The sequence below is a fragment of the Chrysemys picta genome, chromosome 1 (assembly GCF_011386835.1).
Source record: "Chrysemys picta bellii isolate R12L10 chromosome 1, ASM1138683v2, whole genome shotgun sequence".
Classification (NCBI taxonomy): Eukaryota; Metazoa; Chordata; order Testudines; family Emydidae; genus Chrysemys; species Chrysemys picta.
The window spans coordinates 294,393,210-294,412,208 of NC_088791.1; the positions used below are offsets into that span (position 1 = coordinate 294,393,210).

General features: G+C 44.7%; 1 protein-coding gene across 1 annotated transcript; it reads left to right on the plus strand.

Annotated features, from left to right (window-relative positions):
- The first annotated feature begins 15,034 nt into the window (after positions 1–15,034).
- LOC135980872 (uncharacterized) lies at positions 15,035–17,883 on the plus strand. The gene is made up of 2 exons (XM_065581218.1): positions 15,035–16,205; positions 17,283–17,883. The coding sequence occupies exons 1-2, from the start codon at positions 15,662–15,664 to the stop codon at positions 17,807–17,809; spliced, it is 1,071 nt and encodes a 356-aa protein (XP_065437290.1). The 5' UTR covers positions 15,035–15,661; the 3' UTR covers positions 17,810–17,883.
- The last annotated feature ends 1,116 nt before the right edge of the window (positions 17,884–18,999 follow it).

Here is an 18,999-nt window from a genome sequence, read left to right on the forward strand (position 1 = left end):
ACTCAGAAAATCTGCTAGGGGACCTGCCACAGCCAGGGGAGGGGCTCCCCTAGCCTAGCAAAGCCGGGGCCCCAACCTGCCACGGCTGGGGCAGCCCCTCAGTGCCAACTATGCCGTGGCCCAGACCTGCCACAGTGCCCCTACCCCAGCCCGGACCCAGCCGGGGTGGCGCGACCTGGCTGCAGCATCCCAGCCTAGACCCAACTACAGTGGCCCGGCCCTGAACCCAAGCAGCCTGGTCCAGACACAGCCACATCCGGGGCAGTGCAGCCGGACCCAGACCCAGCCTCAGCCAGGGCAGCCCGGCCTGGACTCATGATGGCCAGGGCAGAGCGGCCCTGCCCGAACAGCCCGGCCTAAACCCAGCCGCGGTGGCCCGAACCCAGCTGCGGCCAGGGCAGCCTGGCCTGAACCCAGGCAGCCAAGCCTGGACCTGTTGCGGGGCGCCCCTCCCCTAACCCAGCCCCAGTCTGGATCTGCGGGGGTCAGGGGAGGGGTGCCTCTACTGTGGCCCTGGCCCTACCCCAGAGCCTGCATCCCCAGCTGGAGCCCTCCCCCCACAATCCCAACCCTCTGCCCCTGCCCTGAGCCCCTCATCCCCGGCCCCGCCCCAGAGCCTGCACCCCCAGCCGGAGCCCTCATATCCCTGCACCCCAATCCTCTGCCCCAGCCCTGAGCCCCCTCTCACACACTGAACCCCTCGGCCCCACCCCCACCAAATGAATTTTATTATATGCACCTATATGAAGGTGATGTCTCACACATCACCTCCATATTGGTGCACATAACAAAATTCATCCCTCACATGGGTGGGAAAAAATAAAGGGGACACTGACCATCTGAGCAACCTGCCAGGAGCCATGAGTATGCATGTACATAAGAACATAAGAATGGCCGTAGTGGGTCAGACCAAAGTTCCATCTAGCCCAGTATCCTGTCTACCAACAGTGGCCAATGCCAGGTGCCCCAGAGGGAGTGAACCCAACAGGTAATGATCAAATGATCTCTCTCCTGCCATCCATCTCCACCTAGGAACACTATTCCTTACCCATCGTGGCTAATAGCCATTAATGGACTTAACCGCCATGAATTTATCCAGTTCTCTTTTAAACTCTGTTATAGTCCTAGCCTTCACAACCTCCTCAGGTAAGGAGTTCCACAAGTTGACTGTGCGCTGTGTGAAGAAGAACTTCCTTTTATTTGTTTTAAACCTGCTGCCTATTAATTTCATTTGGTGACCCCTAGTTCTTGTATTATGGGAATAAGTAAATAACTTTTCCTTATCTACTTTCTCCACATCACTCATAATTTTATATACCTCTATCATATCCCCCCTTAGTCTCCTCTTTTCCAAGCTGAAAAGTCCTAGCCTCTTTAATCTCTCCTCAATTTTATATACCTCTATCATATCCCCCCTTAGTCTCCTCTTTTCCAAGCTGAAAAGTCCTAGCCTCTTTAATCTCTGCCCTCTCCAAACCCCTAATCATTTTAGTTGCCCTTCTCTGAACCTTTTCTAGTGCCAGTATATCTTTTTTTGAGATGAGGAGACCACATCTGTACGCAGTATTCAAGATGTGGGCGTACCATCGATTTATATAAGGGCAATAATATATTCTCCGTCTTATATTCTATCCCCTTTTTAATTATTCCTAACATCCTGTTTGCTTTTTTTGTACAGTAATGTAGTTGAAAGGATGCAGTCATCCTTATTTTAAATGTGGAATTGCAGCCCATACAGTGAGTAGGAGTGAATATCTTTGCCTTGATCCAAGCAGGGAGAGTGCTTGGATTGAGATGGACAGGAACACAAAGTAGAGAGGGATAAACGAGAAAGACATTGTGCGAGAAAGATGGAAACTGGGGTGTGGTGAGTGAGCATGGCGTCAGGATAGGAGGGACAGAGATTGGAAGTCATACGTTTGAGGATCTTCGCTGTAGTTACAACCCCACATCTCCCCTCACCCCAGTCCCTTTTATCCTTACTTTACATGAGTAAGTATAACAAGATCTCTGACTGAAACCTGTTTTACAAACAGTAGGTGCACTCTCTTGTTCAGGGGGCCAATATAAACTTTGCCTGTTCTTCTGATAGATACCCTCATCCTACCAAATTACCATGATCTTGTCTGGAATGAGACTCCACCACATAATCTTCCACTAGGTCCCAATCCTAGAGATGCTGGCTCATTTAATGCACCGCCCCAGCGTGGTCAGAAGAGATAGAGACATTAATACATGTGCAGAGATAGATGAAGGGAATCCGGGAAAGAGAAATAGGAAGAGAAAATAAGAAGAGAGGTAATAGTAAAAGGGAAAGGAGAAAGAATAGACAGATGTTGATGGATTTTTTATTGATAATTAAATCCTAGCTTTTCTTTTTAAAAATGCACGTCTAATCCTTTCCTTTGCGAAGAGAGCTTCCCTCTGCATGCCTGCTGCAGAAACCTGTTGCTTCCCAGCCTACCATACGGTCATACCAACGGTGTAAAATCAATCCTGCCCTGGGACATTCACCTTGAATCCAGCAAAGAAAGTGGAAGAGCTTAGGGAAGGGGAGAAAGGGATTTTTAAAAAGCGATATAGCACAGTGCTTTCGGCATGGACCTTTACTTGGTCATCTGCTGCGAATGTGAGCTAAACAGGGAATGCACATGCACATTTGAAAAAGTGGCTCTCTGTGTCCAAAGTACCTGTCTGGTTTAGACTGCAAGTCGCTGGTGGCAGGGGCGATCTCTCTTGCTTTGCATAGCACAAGCACACTGGTGGTTCATATTATAATTATTAATTATAAATAATAACTTCCATGCATAATGGATTTATTTCTAAATTCCATAAATTAAAAGCAAGAACTGTATCTGAATTACCAATTGCAATTTTAGGGGAAAGTAAGGTTGTAAAAACAACCTTCATCTCCCATATTCTACACTGGCAATTTGATTAAGAACTGTGATTAAAACTTTCTCCCTAAAGCTAATTCACAATATAATCACAAATAAAGTCAGAGTCTGTGTTCACCTTTGAGAGACTTGACAGGGCATTTCTCTCCAGTCTCATTAATTCTGTGCAGGGTCAGATTCCTAAACCCAAGTGGTTCCCTTTGATAGTTTTCACGTTGCTTTATTGAGCTTCACAGATGAAAATGTTGCAAACACCAGTGAGGATAGAAAGAGGACAGAAATATGGATAGAAAAATATCAAAGTGAAACCCAGTTGGAAAATGAAGTCTAAAATATCTGGGGAAAATAATCTGAAACACAGATGTTTAAAGGGGGGAAAAATCTGGCCAAACCACTGAAAAAGACCAAGGCATGAGCTTGTGACACAATCTGACAATAAAAAGGCCAATATAACTTTTGGCAAAGTATTACATAACAGCATAGGGAGATCCTTTAGTAGTTGCTCTCTACATAGCTGTGGTGCATCTGCACAAAGAATATTGTATTCAGTTCTGGACACCACATTACAAAAAAGATATATGCTAAGGGGAGATCTGTACTGATGACCAGCTCACCGCTCTATACAGAGCAATATGCTTTACACTGAAGCCAGCTGGAATATACATATACAACAGATTTAGTTAAACAATTCTTTCAGAAGCGCATTATAATTACTGGTATGCTGGGATGTAGGTAATCCCTTTTCAATACATGCAGCTGATTATCAGTCTGGAAATGACAAGACTTCAGACCTAAAAATCTATGAGTTTACACTTCATAACCCATTAACTGGGGCTGGCCTTTGGATAGGCCTCCTCTTGTGTTTCTTGGAAATGTGGGGAAGTAAATCCTTTGATTTTAGTGGGACTTAATCACATGCTTAAAGTTAAGCATGTGCTTAGGAGCTTTGCGGGCCTAAATCCTCCTTCATGACCACTAGTACTGGGCTGACATAGCTCGGACATATTTTTATTCCACTGAGCTTATGCTCCTGCCCTGAGCCCCTCATCCCCGGCCCCGCCCCAGAGCCTGCACCCCCAGCCGGAGCCCTCATATCCCTGCACCCCAATCCTCTGCCCCAGCCCTGAGCCCCCTCTCACACTCTGAACCCCTTGGCCCCACCCCCACCAAATGATTATTGGTCAAATGATAATGATCATTAGAGAAATATTCACTTCACACTTCACACTCCTTGAGCCAGAAACCGCCGTCCACTAAATTCATTTTGCACTGAGTGGACTTAAACGTCCAGGAGTGGTCAGCAAAAAAGTCCCCCTTTCCAGGACAGTTCCTACATCAGCTACCACTGCCATGAAGGGAGAAAGTGGAAGGGGGGTGAACCGGGGGTGGGGAGTTGCATGGTGTATTAGAGCTCTGCTATGCTGAATCCTACACTGGCATAGTGTCACTGAGGGACCTTACATCAGTGGCATAAGTTACAGCTGTTCCTTAGCAACTCTAATTTACCCTGGGGCCAGGTGACACATGATCAAGGCACTCTTCTACACCTGAGCTCCAATTAGGCAGGCTAGAGAATCCAGACCCTTAGCTCTAATGGCTCTCCTTATGCTTACCCCAGCTCCCAATTTCAGACATCTTAAATAACAAAATTTATTTGGCATGTGAGTGAAAATAAAGCAAAAACTATAATAAAGGCAAGTCAAATGTAAACAAAGCTTGTCTAAATTATGTGAAAACCCAGGTGGCTGGCTTTATTCTGGAATCCAAAATATGGCTTAAGAGAAATGAGAATTTTTACATTATCGAAAGACTCGTGACTTAGCTATACTTTCATTCAGTCTTCCAGCCTGTCATGGGAAGTCTGTCTGCTTCTCTTTTCCAGAGTCAGAGCTCAGTTGTGTGTTTTTTCTTATCCAGCCTCTGACAATTTCCTTCCCTCACAACTGATGTTGTAATTGGAGCACCTCCATTTATTGTGTGATGGGCTTGAGGCCCAGCTATGAAAGTCTTGGTTAGGATCTCAGGACATTGCAGTTGCAACTTGGTTACAATAATCTTTGGCTAAGTCTATTTTTCTTTGTTTATTGGCATGTTTTTTTTTAAATGGTCCATCTACTTTCCATGAATGCATTTCTATTACTGTGTATCCATTCAAAGGGTTTGTGCTCATTTGAGATAATGCTTTGAACCGGTAAGGTATTTAGTCTCTTTAAAAAAACTGAATACACCAACATTATTCTTTAACATCACTGAAAGTATCTTTAGTAGTCACCTTGCCTTTTTTTTTTTTAAGGGCTTTCCTGCCTTCTTCGGTGGGGCTCAATAAACATCCCTCATTGGGGAGTGCTTTGGCATATTAATTATTTTGTCACCCACGTGGATCTGGGGTTAAGGGACAGATTGTGCCCTCTGAGATCTGAGCACTGATCAGTATTGACAGAAGTTCAAGATTTGGCCCAATGTGCATAAACAAATAATTGCACCTTTCCTGTCTTAACCACTGTGATCTAGTTGAAGTCACGGCTGAGTCAGGAGATCTGAGGGTCTTGTGACCTGCATGCTATTATTGACTGAAACTATTTTGCAGTGTGACCTATCTTAGTTATCTACTTTAGGATTTTCTATTACATCCATCGCTGCAGTACCTAAGTGCTGGGCAAGTCATTTATCCTCTGTGTGATTCAGCTTTGACGTCTGTAAAAAATGCTTTGAGAGCCTCACATGAAAAGCACGACATAAGTGGGAAGTGCGGTTATTTCATTCACTATTATGAGCTAAACTGGAGTTAAAATGCTGAACAAAAAATGATCCTGTGCACTCCTCCTGTTATATGAACTGGGCATGGAAAACAGCCTTGAGATTCCACCTGGCTGCAAGACTGTTCTATTGTTCGTCATCTTAATATTTTCATGTCTTTTCAAAAGAGCCTATTACGTACTCTACAACTCCCTGATGACATTGGCTGGCTTCCAAGCCATTGAAGGCTGGTCAAAAGTCATTTACGGCATTTTCAGTGTGTTTTCTACTACCTTGATGTTGGTGGAAAAATACCAAAACATTGAATATTCTTTCAATAGTCACTCAGTCCTGTTCAGCTATACTGCTGAAAATATGGTGCTGCTGAAGAGCTCGAGTGGATTCTCTTATAATCTGAAATTAAATACTAATTGCCCAATTTTAAAAATAATTAATTCAGAGAGTCTCTTCCAATATCTTACTAAAAGCTGCATTGTCTTCTGTCTGAATCGACAGAGCTTTGAGCGCCGCTCAGTCATCATGTATGTGTATAAAGGATAGTAACATGCTGCAGCAGGGTTCCTATTAAAATGTCGACCCTTTCCCTTTTCCTCCTGCCTCAAATAAGCTTTTAATGTCCTCTTGCGCTCCACTCTACTTCATATAAGCAATGGGAGGACCGTGATATTGTATGCAGTGCTTTTGTCCACCTAATTAATAACACTAATTCTCTCCATTAAGCAGATAAAATAGAAATGGAGCTTACCTAAAATCCCTTTCTATCAATATTCTCAACGCCTGCATTTCAGTGTGTTGTATAATGTATAGGCTTATTTCTTAGTCTCCATTCAAGACTAGAATCAATTGTTTGCCAGTGGGAGGGGAGTCTAAGGAGATTTTGTGCTGTGAATTTTTAGTTGTTCAGTAGATTTTAAAACCAGGTCTAAACACTTTTATCATTCACATCTGAGTCCTCATGTTCAGGCGATTATTATTTATTCATTGTATGGGAAGAATTTCATAACCTGAGTACATGGCGAAACAGAACATCTCACTGGACTCAATCACAGTATGTTAACTAAATCATACCCTATTAAAATGCTAATGTTTTAACTAGCTAGATTAATAATTTGGGTCAGCTATGATGTAATTAAGACCCTCTCATTGTCTTTCAAATCACCTCTCATGGAAACATGATGGTGATTTTGATGTCTTGTCTTGATGCGTGAAAATTGCTAAAGACAATAATTTAGATGTACCTGTTTCTTTTGTGTGCATTTATTTAAGCCAGCCTATAACATTAGAGAAAATATTCACTTCTAATTCCATTTGTGTAGCTAAAAACCAATTTGAAGGAGACACCATTGAGAGTGTCAAAACATTTCTACTAAACGAGGAACTTTTTTTTTTATGATGATCATTTAAAGTGTCCGCAAAAGTGGGAAAACAGGGAAATCTCAAGCTGAGATACAGTTTTCTTTGACTATAACAATGACACTAGGACCAGTTAATTATCACTTCCATAAAAGACCAAATCAAGTTCCGTGACCTTTCAGTTTCTGTTGTCTTCCTCTTCCTTCTTCTTGCTGTTACCAACTTTGCTGTTTTCAAGTAGAAAACAGTTAGCACCACTTTCTTAGACTGGATTATAATAATGTATTAGAAAATAGATACCCAAGAGGAAACAATACTGATAAAAAATGCACTATGAGAAGTAAAAGCCTACAATGAATTGAATTCCCTTTCCTTTTGGAGTACAAGAAAAACAAATAACACAGGAACTTGTATCTATATGAGGGGTAGGCAACCTATGGCATGCGTGTCGAAGGTGGCACGCGAGCTGATTTTCAGTGGCACTCACACCGCCCGGGTCCTGGCCACCGGTCGAGGAGGCTCTGCATTTTAATTTAATTTTAAATGAAGCTTCTTAAACATTTTAAAAACCTTATTTACTTTACATACAACAATAGTTTAGTTATATATTAAAGACTTATAGAAAGAGACCTTCTAAAAACATTTAAATGTATTACTGGCACACAAAACCTTAAATTAGAGTGAATAAATGAAGACTCGGCACACCACTTCTGAAAGGTTGCCGACCCCTGATCTATATGCATCTCACCGTGAAGAGATGGAATATGAAGCCATGGTGGCAAACATCTCCAGAGATCAGTTGCGTTGTAGATGAAAGAAGTGTAGCCATAAATTAAGTAAGTGATCAAATTATTCCTGGTGTGTGGTCTTTTCTCCATAGTTTGTTTTTATAAAGATTTTTTTGTCTTTTTAGCTTTAAAGAAGAAAAATTATTATGTTTTAGGAAGCGAACACTATGATGTATTTGTGGTAACAAATTGCAAGAGGTTTCTAAAACCTAAATGGGCTAAAATTGAAGTTAATGGACTTACACCAGGAATTAATTTGGCTTATACCTTCATTTTCAACCCTCAACAAAGAACAAAGCAGGCAGTATAATCTGTGTTATTAGTTATTTGCATTGTGGTAGCACCTCGGGGCTCCACGCATGGATCCAGACCCCATTGCACTACGCACTGCAAAAACAAGTAATAAAAAAATGATAGTCACTGCCCCAACAACCTCACAATCTCTCACAAGAGACAGAATAGATGGACAAAACAGAACAGTGGGGGGAAGGAGTTAACAGTGAAACAAGCATGTTTTTGCAGATTAAGCAGGCGTCTCAGCTTTCCAAATGTCTGGTCATAATGCAGATTAAACCTTTCCTTAGACTGTGAGCTCTTAGGTGCAGGGACCATCTTTTTGTTCTGTGTTTGTACTGCACCTAACACAATGGGGTCCTGGTCCATGACTAGGGCTCCTAGCCACTATGGTAATACAAATAATAAAAATAATAATAATATATGCTAATGCAGCAGTTCTCAAACTTCATTGCACCGCAACCCCCTTCTAACAACAAAAATTACTACATGACCCCAGGAGGGGGGACTGAAGTGTAAGCCCAAGCCCTACTGGCCCAGGCAAAGGGACCTAAGACAAAGCCCAAGGGCAGCGTTTCTCAAACGGGGGGTCCCGACCCAAAAGGGAGTGTGTGTGTGGGGAGGGGAGGGGGGTCGCAAGAGCAGCGGCTGGTGGCCGAGTACCAAGCTCTAAAGGCAGCGCTGGCACCAGCAGCAGCACAGAAGTAAGGATGGCATGGTATGGAGGGGGGGCATCATAGCCTGAAATATTTTCAAAGGGTGTCTCAGACAAAATGTTTGAGAACCCCTGCCTAAGGGCTTCAGCCCCAAGCAGGGGACCTGTAACCAGAGCCCCGCTGCCCAGGGCTGAAGCCCTCATGCTTTGGCTTTGGCCCCAGGCAGTGAGGCTCAGGCTTTGGCTTTGGCCCTGGGCCCCAGCAAGTCTAATGCCAGCCCTGGAGACCCCATTATAATGGGGTTGCAATGCACTTTGGGGTCCCAACCCAGAGTTTGAAAACCTCTGTGCTAGTGCAAATGTCCCACTAAATCTAGATAAAGGCAACACTTTCAGGAAGAGAGTTAATTTGGTTCCCCTAAGAGTTATTGATATTATTATTTATTTGAATCACAGAAGCCAGCCAAGCTCAGTACCTGTAGATAAGCACCATACAGATGTGTAATAAGAGACAGCAACACTCCCTGCCCTGAGAAGCTAACAAACTAAATAGGCAAGATGTACAAAGGGTGAAAGAGGAAGCAGAAGCATAGAGAGGTCAAACAACTGACCCAAGGCCAGCAGATCAGTAGCCAAGACAGGAAGAGAACACACGTCCCCTAGACTCCCACTCCAATGTCCTACACACTGGATCATGCTGCCTAGTTCAGTTGCAGAGTTCTTTTGAGCAAAAGGCTGGTAGATTTTTGTCAAAACGAAATTGGTATTTTCAGTGTGGGCTGCCATGTTTCAACAACAACTTGAGAAAAGTAGCACTGGGGGTTAGACAAAAGATCCAGTCTTGTATTTCTGATGCTGGCAAACTCCCATTGGAAATTTTGTCTGCCTGAGAGCTGTAGAATAGGGCCCCACAACTCTAGTCCTAGAAGTCCCACCAGTTCGTTTTCACCTCACAGCTCTATTCAGAAATATCACTCAGACATATCATTGCATTACAACAACATTTCTAGTGGCTGTAGTAGGAAGAGAGCCTGAGACATAAGCCCTTGTATCAGAGGCCTAGTATGAGGCAGTCACCGGCAAATAAAACAAATGCTAATATAAAAGAAAAACCAACAAAAGCAGGGGAATGTAGCTAAGGCCCAAAATAAGTAATTAGCACTTGGAGGGCAGCATCATTTTTTGAAAGAAATGTGCATACCACTGGACACATGTGGCATGAATGTATGAATGGGTAAAGCAAAATGGCCAAGAAACAGTGTTTAGGCCACTGGGTCATTTTCAGTCCGTGCATTATCCTTTTCCGGGATGATGGGTAAACATCCTCCCATAAAAAGACAAAAAGCGGGGGACTGTAGTAGAAAGAGACCCTGAGACATAAGTCCTTGTATCAGAGGTCTGGTATGAGGCAGGACCTGCTCACAGAATCTGGCAAGAACAGGGCGGATAGTGCAGAAATACACATTTCTAAGAAGTGCTAGGCACAGAGAACTCACACAAACACATCCCGATATCAAGTGGTACCAGAACATCCTGATATCAAGGATGGTACAAAAAACATTCTGAAGGATAACAGAAACACACTGACTCCTCTTAAAAGATAAGGTCAGGATGACAGTACATAACTTGTTTTTATCAGGGTATAAAGATGTACCTCAGAGGGAGTATCTTTGGCCATCCTAGGGGGCAGTGGAAAGTCCCACCATTGACTGAGCTGCATCCATTGTCACAGGCATACATGTCTTAGTATCCTCATAGAGTCTGCCAGGTGCTATTACCGTGCTTCATCGACAATAAACCTGGCTGGGCGCCTTCGTACCTTAACAGATCTTGTGGTCATTGGGCGGTTTGCTCAAGGTCTGCTGTGTGAACTATCTGCACCGAGCTGGGGTAGCACACAGAAAAAACACACGCAGCCAAACATCTGACCACAATGGCTAGCTGAGCACATTATTATTCACCCCAAATTAGACTTCCCTGTGTGTGTTATTCCAGACCACATAGTTGTTTCATATTGGTTAATAAAATATGAAAGAATTGAAGAAATTCTTACATCACCTCTTTAAACTATACTCTGTCTAAAAAACCTGCCTGGGATTTTCAAAGTTAGGCCCCTAATTCACACTGAAGCTCAGTGAGATTCGGGCACCAACTCCCATAGGCTGCTTTGGAAATCCCTGCCCATGCCAATACATAGCAGAAGCCATCATGTTGGCAGTCATGTAGTACTTGCCTGACCACTCTCACATTGTCAGTGATGCCACTCAAGAAAGTCAAACAAATCTATTACAGTACTCCAGTGAAATTACTGGTCATGAATCAGGGCATTTAACACTCATCCCGCCTTCTCTGGACATGGTAAAAACACATAGGCCGGAATCCTGGCCCTATTGAAGTCAATGGGGATTTTGCAACCACTCTAATGGACCAGGATTTCACCTACAAATTTCTCCTATAAACATTGTTTTGATAGTTGACCAGTTGAGGTTCGACCCTCACCTAACCATCCAGTTTATTACATGTCTCAACTGCTCTGCCTGTCTCATTAAGAATGCAAGCAGGAACAATAACTTTCTCTCTGTGCAACACCAAGCACAATGATGAGACTCAAAAAAACCCCACAACAATAATAATGGCTGAGCAAACAAAATGAACTCTTGACCATGATTCGAAAGTCTCCTGTCATTGGCTATTAAGCAGCTGATCACAGCATAGTGATCATTGTCTCTGCAGGATATCAGCAATTTAACAAGTGCATATTACATATGGTTTCCATTGCCACTAAAGCAAAGCATGCAGTCTGTTTTTATGAATCCCATTGGACCAACTAGAACTCTCTTATTCAGATAAACAAAGATGTCTTGGTATACTAGGAGTATTTTCTTTTCTCAAGTCAAATAATATGTGAGGTAATACCAAGGTCTTGTTTTAGGGCGTTTGATCTGTAATCCATTATGAAGAATTTATACTTCCAGTGCCAGAAAGGATTGTTGTTCTAGAGCTAGCCTAAAGATTTGCAAGATGTTTCTGTGTCAGAGGGGTAGCCGTGTTAGTCTGGATCTGTAAAAAGCAACAGAGAGTCCTGTGGCACCTTTAAGACTAACAGATGTATTGGAGCATAAGCTTTCGTGGGTGAATACCCACTACGCCACAGACTCTCAGATGTTTCTGATGACTTCTGATGTGTTTCACGGGATCAGCAGTTTGAACCATTCTACATGCCTAGACTGTTGGGTGGGGAGTTCAACCTATTTCTCTCTTTCAAACCATGAGCATTGCATTAAAAGCGAAGGTGGAACATTTGGAAATCCTGATGACAGTGCCTCTGTTTACACAAGTTACTGCCCGCCCAGGGATTAGTGTGATTAACAATACCAGGGAAGAAGGTTCCAGCTCTAAGGCAATGAGGAGATTTAGTATTTTTTTGAACCCTGAAAGTAACTTATGCAGATAATGAAATGTAGACTAAGCAGTTGTGCGTGGGCATTGCTATTAACCTGAGGAAGAGCTCTGTGTAACTCAAAAGCTCGTCTCTCTCACCAACAGAAGTTGGTCCAATAAAAAGATGTTACCTCTATCTATTACCACCTTGATTCTTTAATATCTTGGGACCGGCTACACCACCACTGCATATTATCAGTACATATGGCACAGGCATAGGTGGGGATATACCACACATGCAAACAAGTTTTAATTTTCTGGGAGCAACATTTTTTAAAGTGTGCAGGTAAAGTTCCTTTTGTTTATCAGGTTCTTTATTAATCTACATCTCACTGCAATTGCTACCATAGGGCCAACCCTGCAAACAATCACATGATTAGCCCTTACTCACATGAGCAGGGTGGAGTATCAGGCCCTGGCCTTGTCCCCATTGAACTGCCATGGGGTTTTGCCTATATATAGATGGCAGGAGCAAGCCCATTGTGCATAGTGGCCAGTCTATGCTGGGAGACAGCGAGTCTGGGGTGAGATTTGCAAAAGCGGTCAGTGCTGGCTGAACTCTGCTCCCTTTGACGTCAGGGGGACGCTCTGGCATTATTAACAGTCTCGGCAACTTGCCTTAATCGCCCCATCCCCCAGTTTTAAGTTCCTGGAGGAGCTATGGTAACCCTCCCTCCATGGAATAGAATACAATCATACATAAACCATTCATAAATGTAATATAATGTTCCTCAAAGATACTGCATGTGGTTGCAATATCTGTCTCACACACACCCTGTGCCTTCTCTGCCTTTCCTCAGAGGCTGAAGGACTTTGCTCTCTTTCAAGGCGGTCTGTGTGAAATTACCAGCCAACAGTCCATGAGTCAGATAATCATGTTAAAAACAAAACTGACTAAAAAGAGAAACAATGATAGCAAAACAAAAGAAACGGGTCGTTTAACGCACCTCGGTTGAATACTCTGCAAAGCCCAGCAAGGTAGGTTCCTCTTAGCTTAGTCGCCAAATGAAAGAAAAGAAATCTTTACTTCCCTCAGTATCCCCAAACTGACAGCTCTTAGGGGTGCCTGCTGGAAGTTAGGGCCCTCTCTGCAAAGGCCTGGTGCCTCTGCACTGCCTCCCAGTCTTGCTGCTCCATCTAGCCCCTTGGCAACATGGCTTCTTCAGGAGCTACACTGCCAGAGGCTCCACCAGAGGTGTTGGAACTAGGGGTGCTGGAGGTGCTGCAGCACCCCCTGGCTTGAAGTGGTTTCCATTTATATACAGGGCTTACAGTTTGGTTCGATGGCTCTCAGCACACCCCTGTACAAATTGTTCCAGCACCCTTGGGCCCCACTGCTGGCCAACCTTATAACCTAAGGGAGAAGTCTTGTTCATGTGCCAAAATTTCATGTAAGATTTGGGGTGGGGATGTCCTTATAGCCTAATCCATTTCCTCCTGACCTGCGGAACGAATCCAGATCTTTGGTGTACCTGTGGATATGTTTTGTAAAGTAAATTCCTATCCTGGCAGTGCAGAAGTCACAGGGGCATGTGGCCCATTTTATGTTGGTGCTATCATAGGATACGCTGTTCAAGTCAACTTTCTCTCAAAATACTCCTTAAATCATGAGGTTTCTCTGCAAGTTCTGTGACAGTGTCAGGCTTATAAGTTACCTGGTAGGAGACTCACAAAGCAAAGCAAACTCTCACGGGACCTGATCCTGAAGTCCTTACTCAGGCTATAAATTCCTTTTGAATTAATTATGGCTGAGCCTGGGGTTCTCTCTAAGGCTCTCAAACTTTTCATTCCTTTTTCGGATCAGATCATGGAAGATGCTGAGAACAGTCAGTTGTCAATGCTTACTAGGTGTTATGGGTGTTTAGCACCCACAGCTTGCAGGACTGGGCCTTTCCAAGACACGGGTCTCAAGCAAAGGACATCCGCTTTCAGCTGACGTGAATTCATGCCTGCTACTCAAGTGTGAAGCAGCGAAAACACTCTATTCATATCTATGGCTTACAGAATGTCACAAAAAGATGTCACACTAATGACATTCTTTATAACTAAACACAACTCAGACTTTTGGTAGAGTGATTTCAGCCTGAATTTTCACTATTCTCTATGGTTAGTATATTTTCACAGGGATGAGTGTGGTCAGCGATTCTAAACCCTTTGACTTATTTGAATATCCCTACATTGGAGGTATTCAATCATAAAACTTGGATCTGCTGAGATACTGACAATATAATAGTAGCATCTCACATGGGGAATCAGGGAAGTGGAAAGAATTCAAAACAACTTGGGTATGCTTGCATAACCCCTTTGTAGAAATTGCTGCACTAACGATTTGCAATTAAAGTGAAATTGTGTAAAAATAGAATGACCCTGCATCCAACAATGACAGTATTTTGCAGGCTCCAGGGCTATTTTACAACTGACCTGCAAACATTGGTAAAGAAACTGTGTAAACATTGTATATACATAATAGCATTGTCATTAAGAAAGCACAGCTCCACAATGCCACATTACAGGAAGGTTTTATCAGCATTACGCCATTCACAGCCCTGTTGAGTGTAAAGAAGGTAACGGAATAAGATAAGATTAGAACCGGAAATTTTCTGAACTGAAACTATTGTCTGTCAGGTGATCCTGAGGGACTGTTCTGCTAATCTGGAGCCCAATCCTGCAAAACCTTAGTCACATGAGTGGCCCTACCTCATGCAAGTCACTAGTTTTATCGTCTGCAAGGGGATTATTCACAGGAGTAAGGGTTCGCAGAATTGGAGCCCTTATTGTGGAGAGATTTTTTTTCTGAACAGTTCCTTACAGCATTCCCCTGAGGTTAACACTGTGGTTAACACTTTCCATAAAAGTTCTGGTTTTCACATGCTCATAACTTGCCAAAGAAGTCACCTTTTCAGATGAAACTTTTCATGGTTGACCACAATTCAAAGATGATATTCTTTTAATGTCTGAGCAAAATCTCTTCAGTCAGTTGTGAGCTAAATATATGTATGTGTGTGTAAGGGGGAAGTTCACCTATGGACATGTTAATCCATAATTGCTCATTTTGGATTTCTTGCACCTTCTTCTGAAGTACCTGGGCAATCTTGGGCCTGGTCTACACTACGACTTTAATTCAGATTTATCAGCTTTAATTCGAATTTACCCTGCAACCGTCCACACAACGACGCTATTTATTTCGATATAAAGGGCCCTTTAAATCGATTTCTGTACTCCACCCCGACGAGCGGAGTAGCGCCAAAATCGATTTTAACATTTCGAATTAGGGATAGTGTGGCCGCAATTCGATGGTATTGGCCTCCGGGAGCTATCCCACAGTGCATCATTGTGACCGCTCTGGACAGCAATCTAAACTCGGATGCACTGGCCAGGTAGACAGGAAAAGCCCCGCGAACATTTGAATTTCATTTCCTGTTTGCCCAGCATGGAGAGCACAGGTGACCACAGATAGCTCATCAGCACAGGTAACCATGCAGGCCGATAATCGAAAAAGAGCACCAGCATGGACCGTACGGGAGGTACTGGATCTGATCGCTCTATGGGGAGAGGATTCAGTGCTTGCAGAACTTCGTTCTAAAAGACGAAATGCCAAAACTTTTGAAAAAATCTCCAAGGGCATGATGGAGAGAGGCCACAATAGGGACTCAGATCAGTGCCGCGTGAAAGTCAAGGAGCTCAGACAAGCCTATCAAAAAACAAAGGAGGCAAACGGTCGCTCCGGGTCAGAGCCGCGGACATGCCGCTTCTACGCCGAGCTGCATGCAGTTCTAGGGGGGGCTGCCACCACTACCCCACCTGTGATCGTGGATTCCGGGTCGGGGATAGTCTCATCAGCTACACCTGAGGATTCTGCCAATGGGGGAGAGGAGGAGGAGGAGGAGGATGAGCTTGCAGAGAGCACACAGCACTCCGTTCTCCCCAACAGCCAGGATCTTTTTCTCACCCTGACTGAAGTACCCTCCCAACCCTCCCAAGCCAGTATCCAAGACCCTGACCCCATGGAAGGGACCTCAGGTGAGTTTACCTTTTAAAATCTAAAACTTGTTTTAAAAGCAAACGGTTTTTAATGATTACTTTGCCCTGAGGACTTGGGATGCATTCGCGGTCAGTTCAGCTACTGGAAAAGTCTGTTAACGTGTCTGGGGATGGAGTGGAAATCCTCCAGGGACATCTCCATGAAGCTCTCCTGGAGGTACTCCAAAAGCCTTGCCACAAGGTTTCTGGGCAGTGCATCCTTATTCCGTCCTCCATGGTAGGACACTTGACCACTCCATGCTTGCAGCAAGTAATCTGGTATCATTGCCTGACAAAGCCTGGCAGCGTATGGTCCCGGTGTTTGCTGGCATTCAAGCAACATCCGTTCTTTATCTTGTTGTGTAATCCTCAGGAGAGTGATATCACTCATGGTAACCTGGTTGAAATACGGGAACTTAATTAAGGGGACAGAGGTGGCCGTTCCTACTGGGCTGTTTGCCTGTGGCGGAAAATAAATCCTTCCCTGCAGTTAGCCAAGCGCAGATGGGAAATTGGCCCTGAGCTTTTCGCGTTTGGCTAGCAGGGATCTTCCCTGTTACCAGCCACGCGGTGGGGGGAGGGGTACCGTGATCATCCCAGAGAATTTATGGCGGGAGGGGGGCGGCGGCGGGGGGTGGTGGTTAGTTTGGTTCCTGCAGGGATCTTCCCTGATACCAGCCACGCGGTGGGGGGAGGGGTACAGCGATCATCCCAGAGAATTCATGGCTGGGGGGGGGGGGTGGTTAGTTTGTTTTCTGCTGCTGCTGAATGTTAACAGAAAAACCGCAGCACTCTACAGGCTATGCTTGGTATGGGTGGTATGTGGGAAAGGAGGGCGCAGAAGCTGTAAGACAATGGCTTACCATGGCCGCATGCAAGCCGAATTCTGTTGCCCAGACCTGTGATCTCTAGCAGCAAAGCCACAGGCACTCAGCATTAAGAGGCAAAATGCGACCTTGCACAGAAATCACATGTGCTATGTAATGTGAATAGTGTTGGTCACCGTGAAAGAGTATAAGCATTGTTCTGCAAAATGTATCTTTTTAAACAATTCTCTCTTTTTTCCCCTCCCTACAGCAGCTGCAAATTCCTCAAGCCTCCCTCCTCCATCCCGAAGGCTATCACAGATAAGGCGTCATAAAAAGAAAACGCGAGACGAGATGTTTTCAGAAATTATGGAATCCAGCCGCAGTGACAGAGCTCATCTGAATGAGTGGAAGGAAACGGTTGCAAAGTATAGGAAAGAAGCCAGTGAACGTGAGGACAGGAGGGACCAATGTGAGGACAGGAGGGACCAATGTGAGGAGAGGAGAGACGCTCGAGATGAGAGGTGGCGGCAGGAAGATCAGAGGAGGCAGGATGCAACGCTGGGGCTGCTGTGTGAGCAAACAGACATGCTTCGGCGTCTGGTGGAGCTTCAGGAACGGCTGCTGGAAAACAGACTGCCGCTTCAGCCCCTGTTCCACCCTCCCCCCTCCCCATGTTCCGTATCCTCCTCACCCAGACGTGTAAGAACGCGGTGGGGGGAGGCTCCGTACACCTTCCCATTCCACCCCAGTAGACAGCCCAAGCAAAAGGCTGTCATTTTTTTAACCTTTTTTTAGTGGCCTTTTCCTTCCCACTGATCCTCCTCCCAAATCCCACCCGGGTTCCCTCCCTCTTTTTCTAATCTATTAATAAAGAATAAATGATTTTTAAATGATAGTGACTTTATTTGGTTTGAAAGAAAGCTGGGGGGAAGGGGGAGGGTGGGTTCCTTACAGAAAATGAGTCTATAAAGGGGGCGGGTTTTCATGAAGGAGAAACAAACAGATATTTCACACTGTAGCCTGGCCAGTCATGAAACTGGTTTTCAAAGCTTCTCTGATGCACAGCGCTTCCTGGTGTGCTCTTCTAATCGCCCTGGTGTCTGGCTGCGCGTAATCAGCAGCCAGGCGATTTGCCTCAGCCTCCCACCCCGCCATAAAGGTCTCCCCCTTACTTTCACAGAGATTGTGGAGCACGCAGCAAGCAGAAATAACAATGGGGAGATTTCTGTGGCTGAGGTCAGAGCGAGTCAATAATGATCGCCAGCGACCTTTTAAACGGCCAAATGCACATTCTACCACCATTCTGCACTTGCTTAGCCTGTAGTTAAACTGCTCCTGACTCCTGTCCAGGCTGCCTGTGTATGACTTCATGAGCCATGGCATTAAGGGGTAGGCTGGGTCCCCAAGAATAACTATTGGCATTTCAACATCCCCAATGGTTATTTTCTGGTCCGGAAAGTAAGTCCCTTGCTGCAGCCCTTTAAACAGAGTAGTGTTCCTGAAGACGCGAGCGTCACGAACCCTTCCCGCCCAGCCCGCGTTGATGTTGGTGAAACGTCCCTTGTGATCCACAAGTGCTTGCAGCACCATTGAAAAGTACCCCTTGCGGTTTATGTATTCTGTCTGTGGCTTGGTGCTCCGGTGCCAAGATAGGGATATGGGTTCCATCTATCGCCCCACCACAGTTAGGGAATCCCATTGCAGCAAAACCATCCACTATGGCCTGCACATTTCCCAGAGTCACTAACTTTCGTAGCAGCACCTGAGTGATTGCTTTGGCTACTTGCATCACAGCAGCCCCCACCGTAGATTTGCCCACTCCAAATTGATTCCCGACTGACCGGTAGCTGTCTGGCGTTGCAAGCTTCCACAGGGCTATCGCCACGCGCTTCTCAACTGTGAAGGCTGCTCTCATCTTGGTATTCTGGCGTTTCAGGGCAGGGGACAGCAAGTCACAAAGTTCCATGAAAGTGCCCTTACGGATG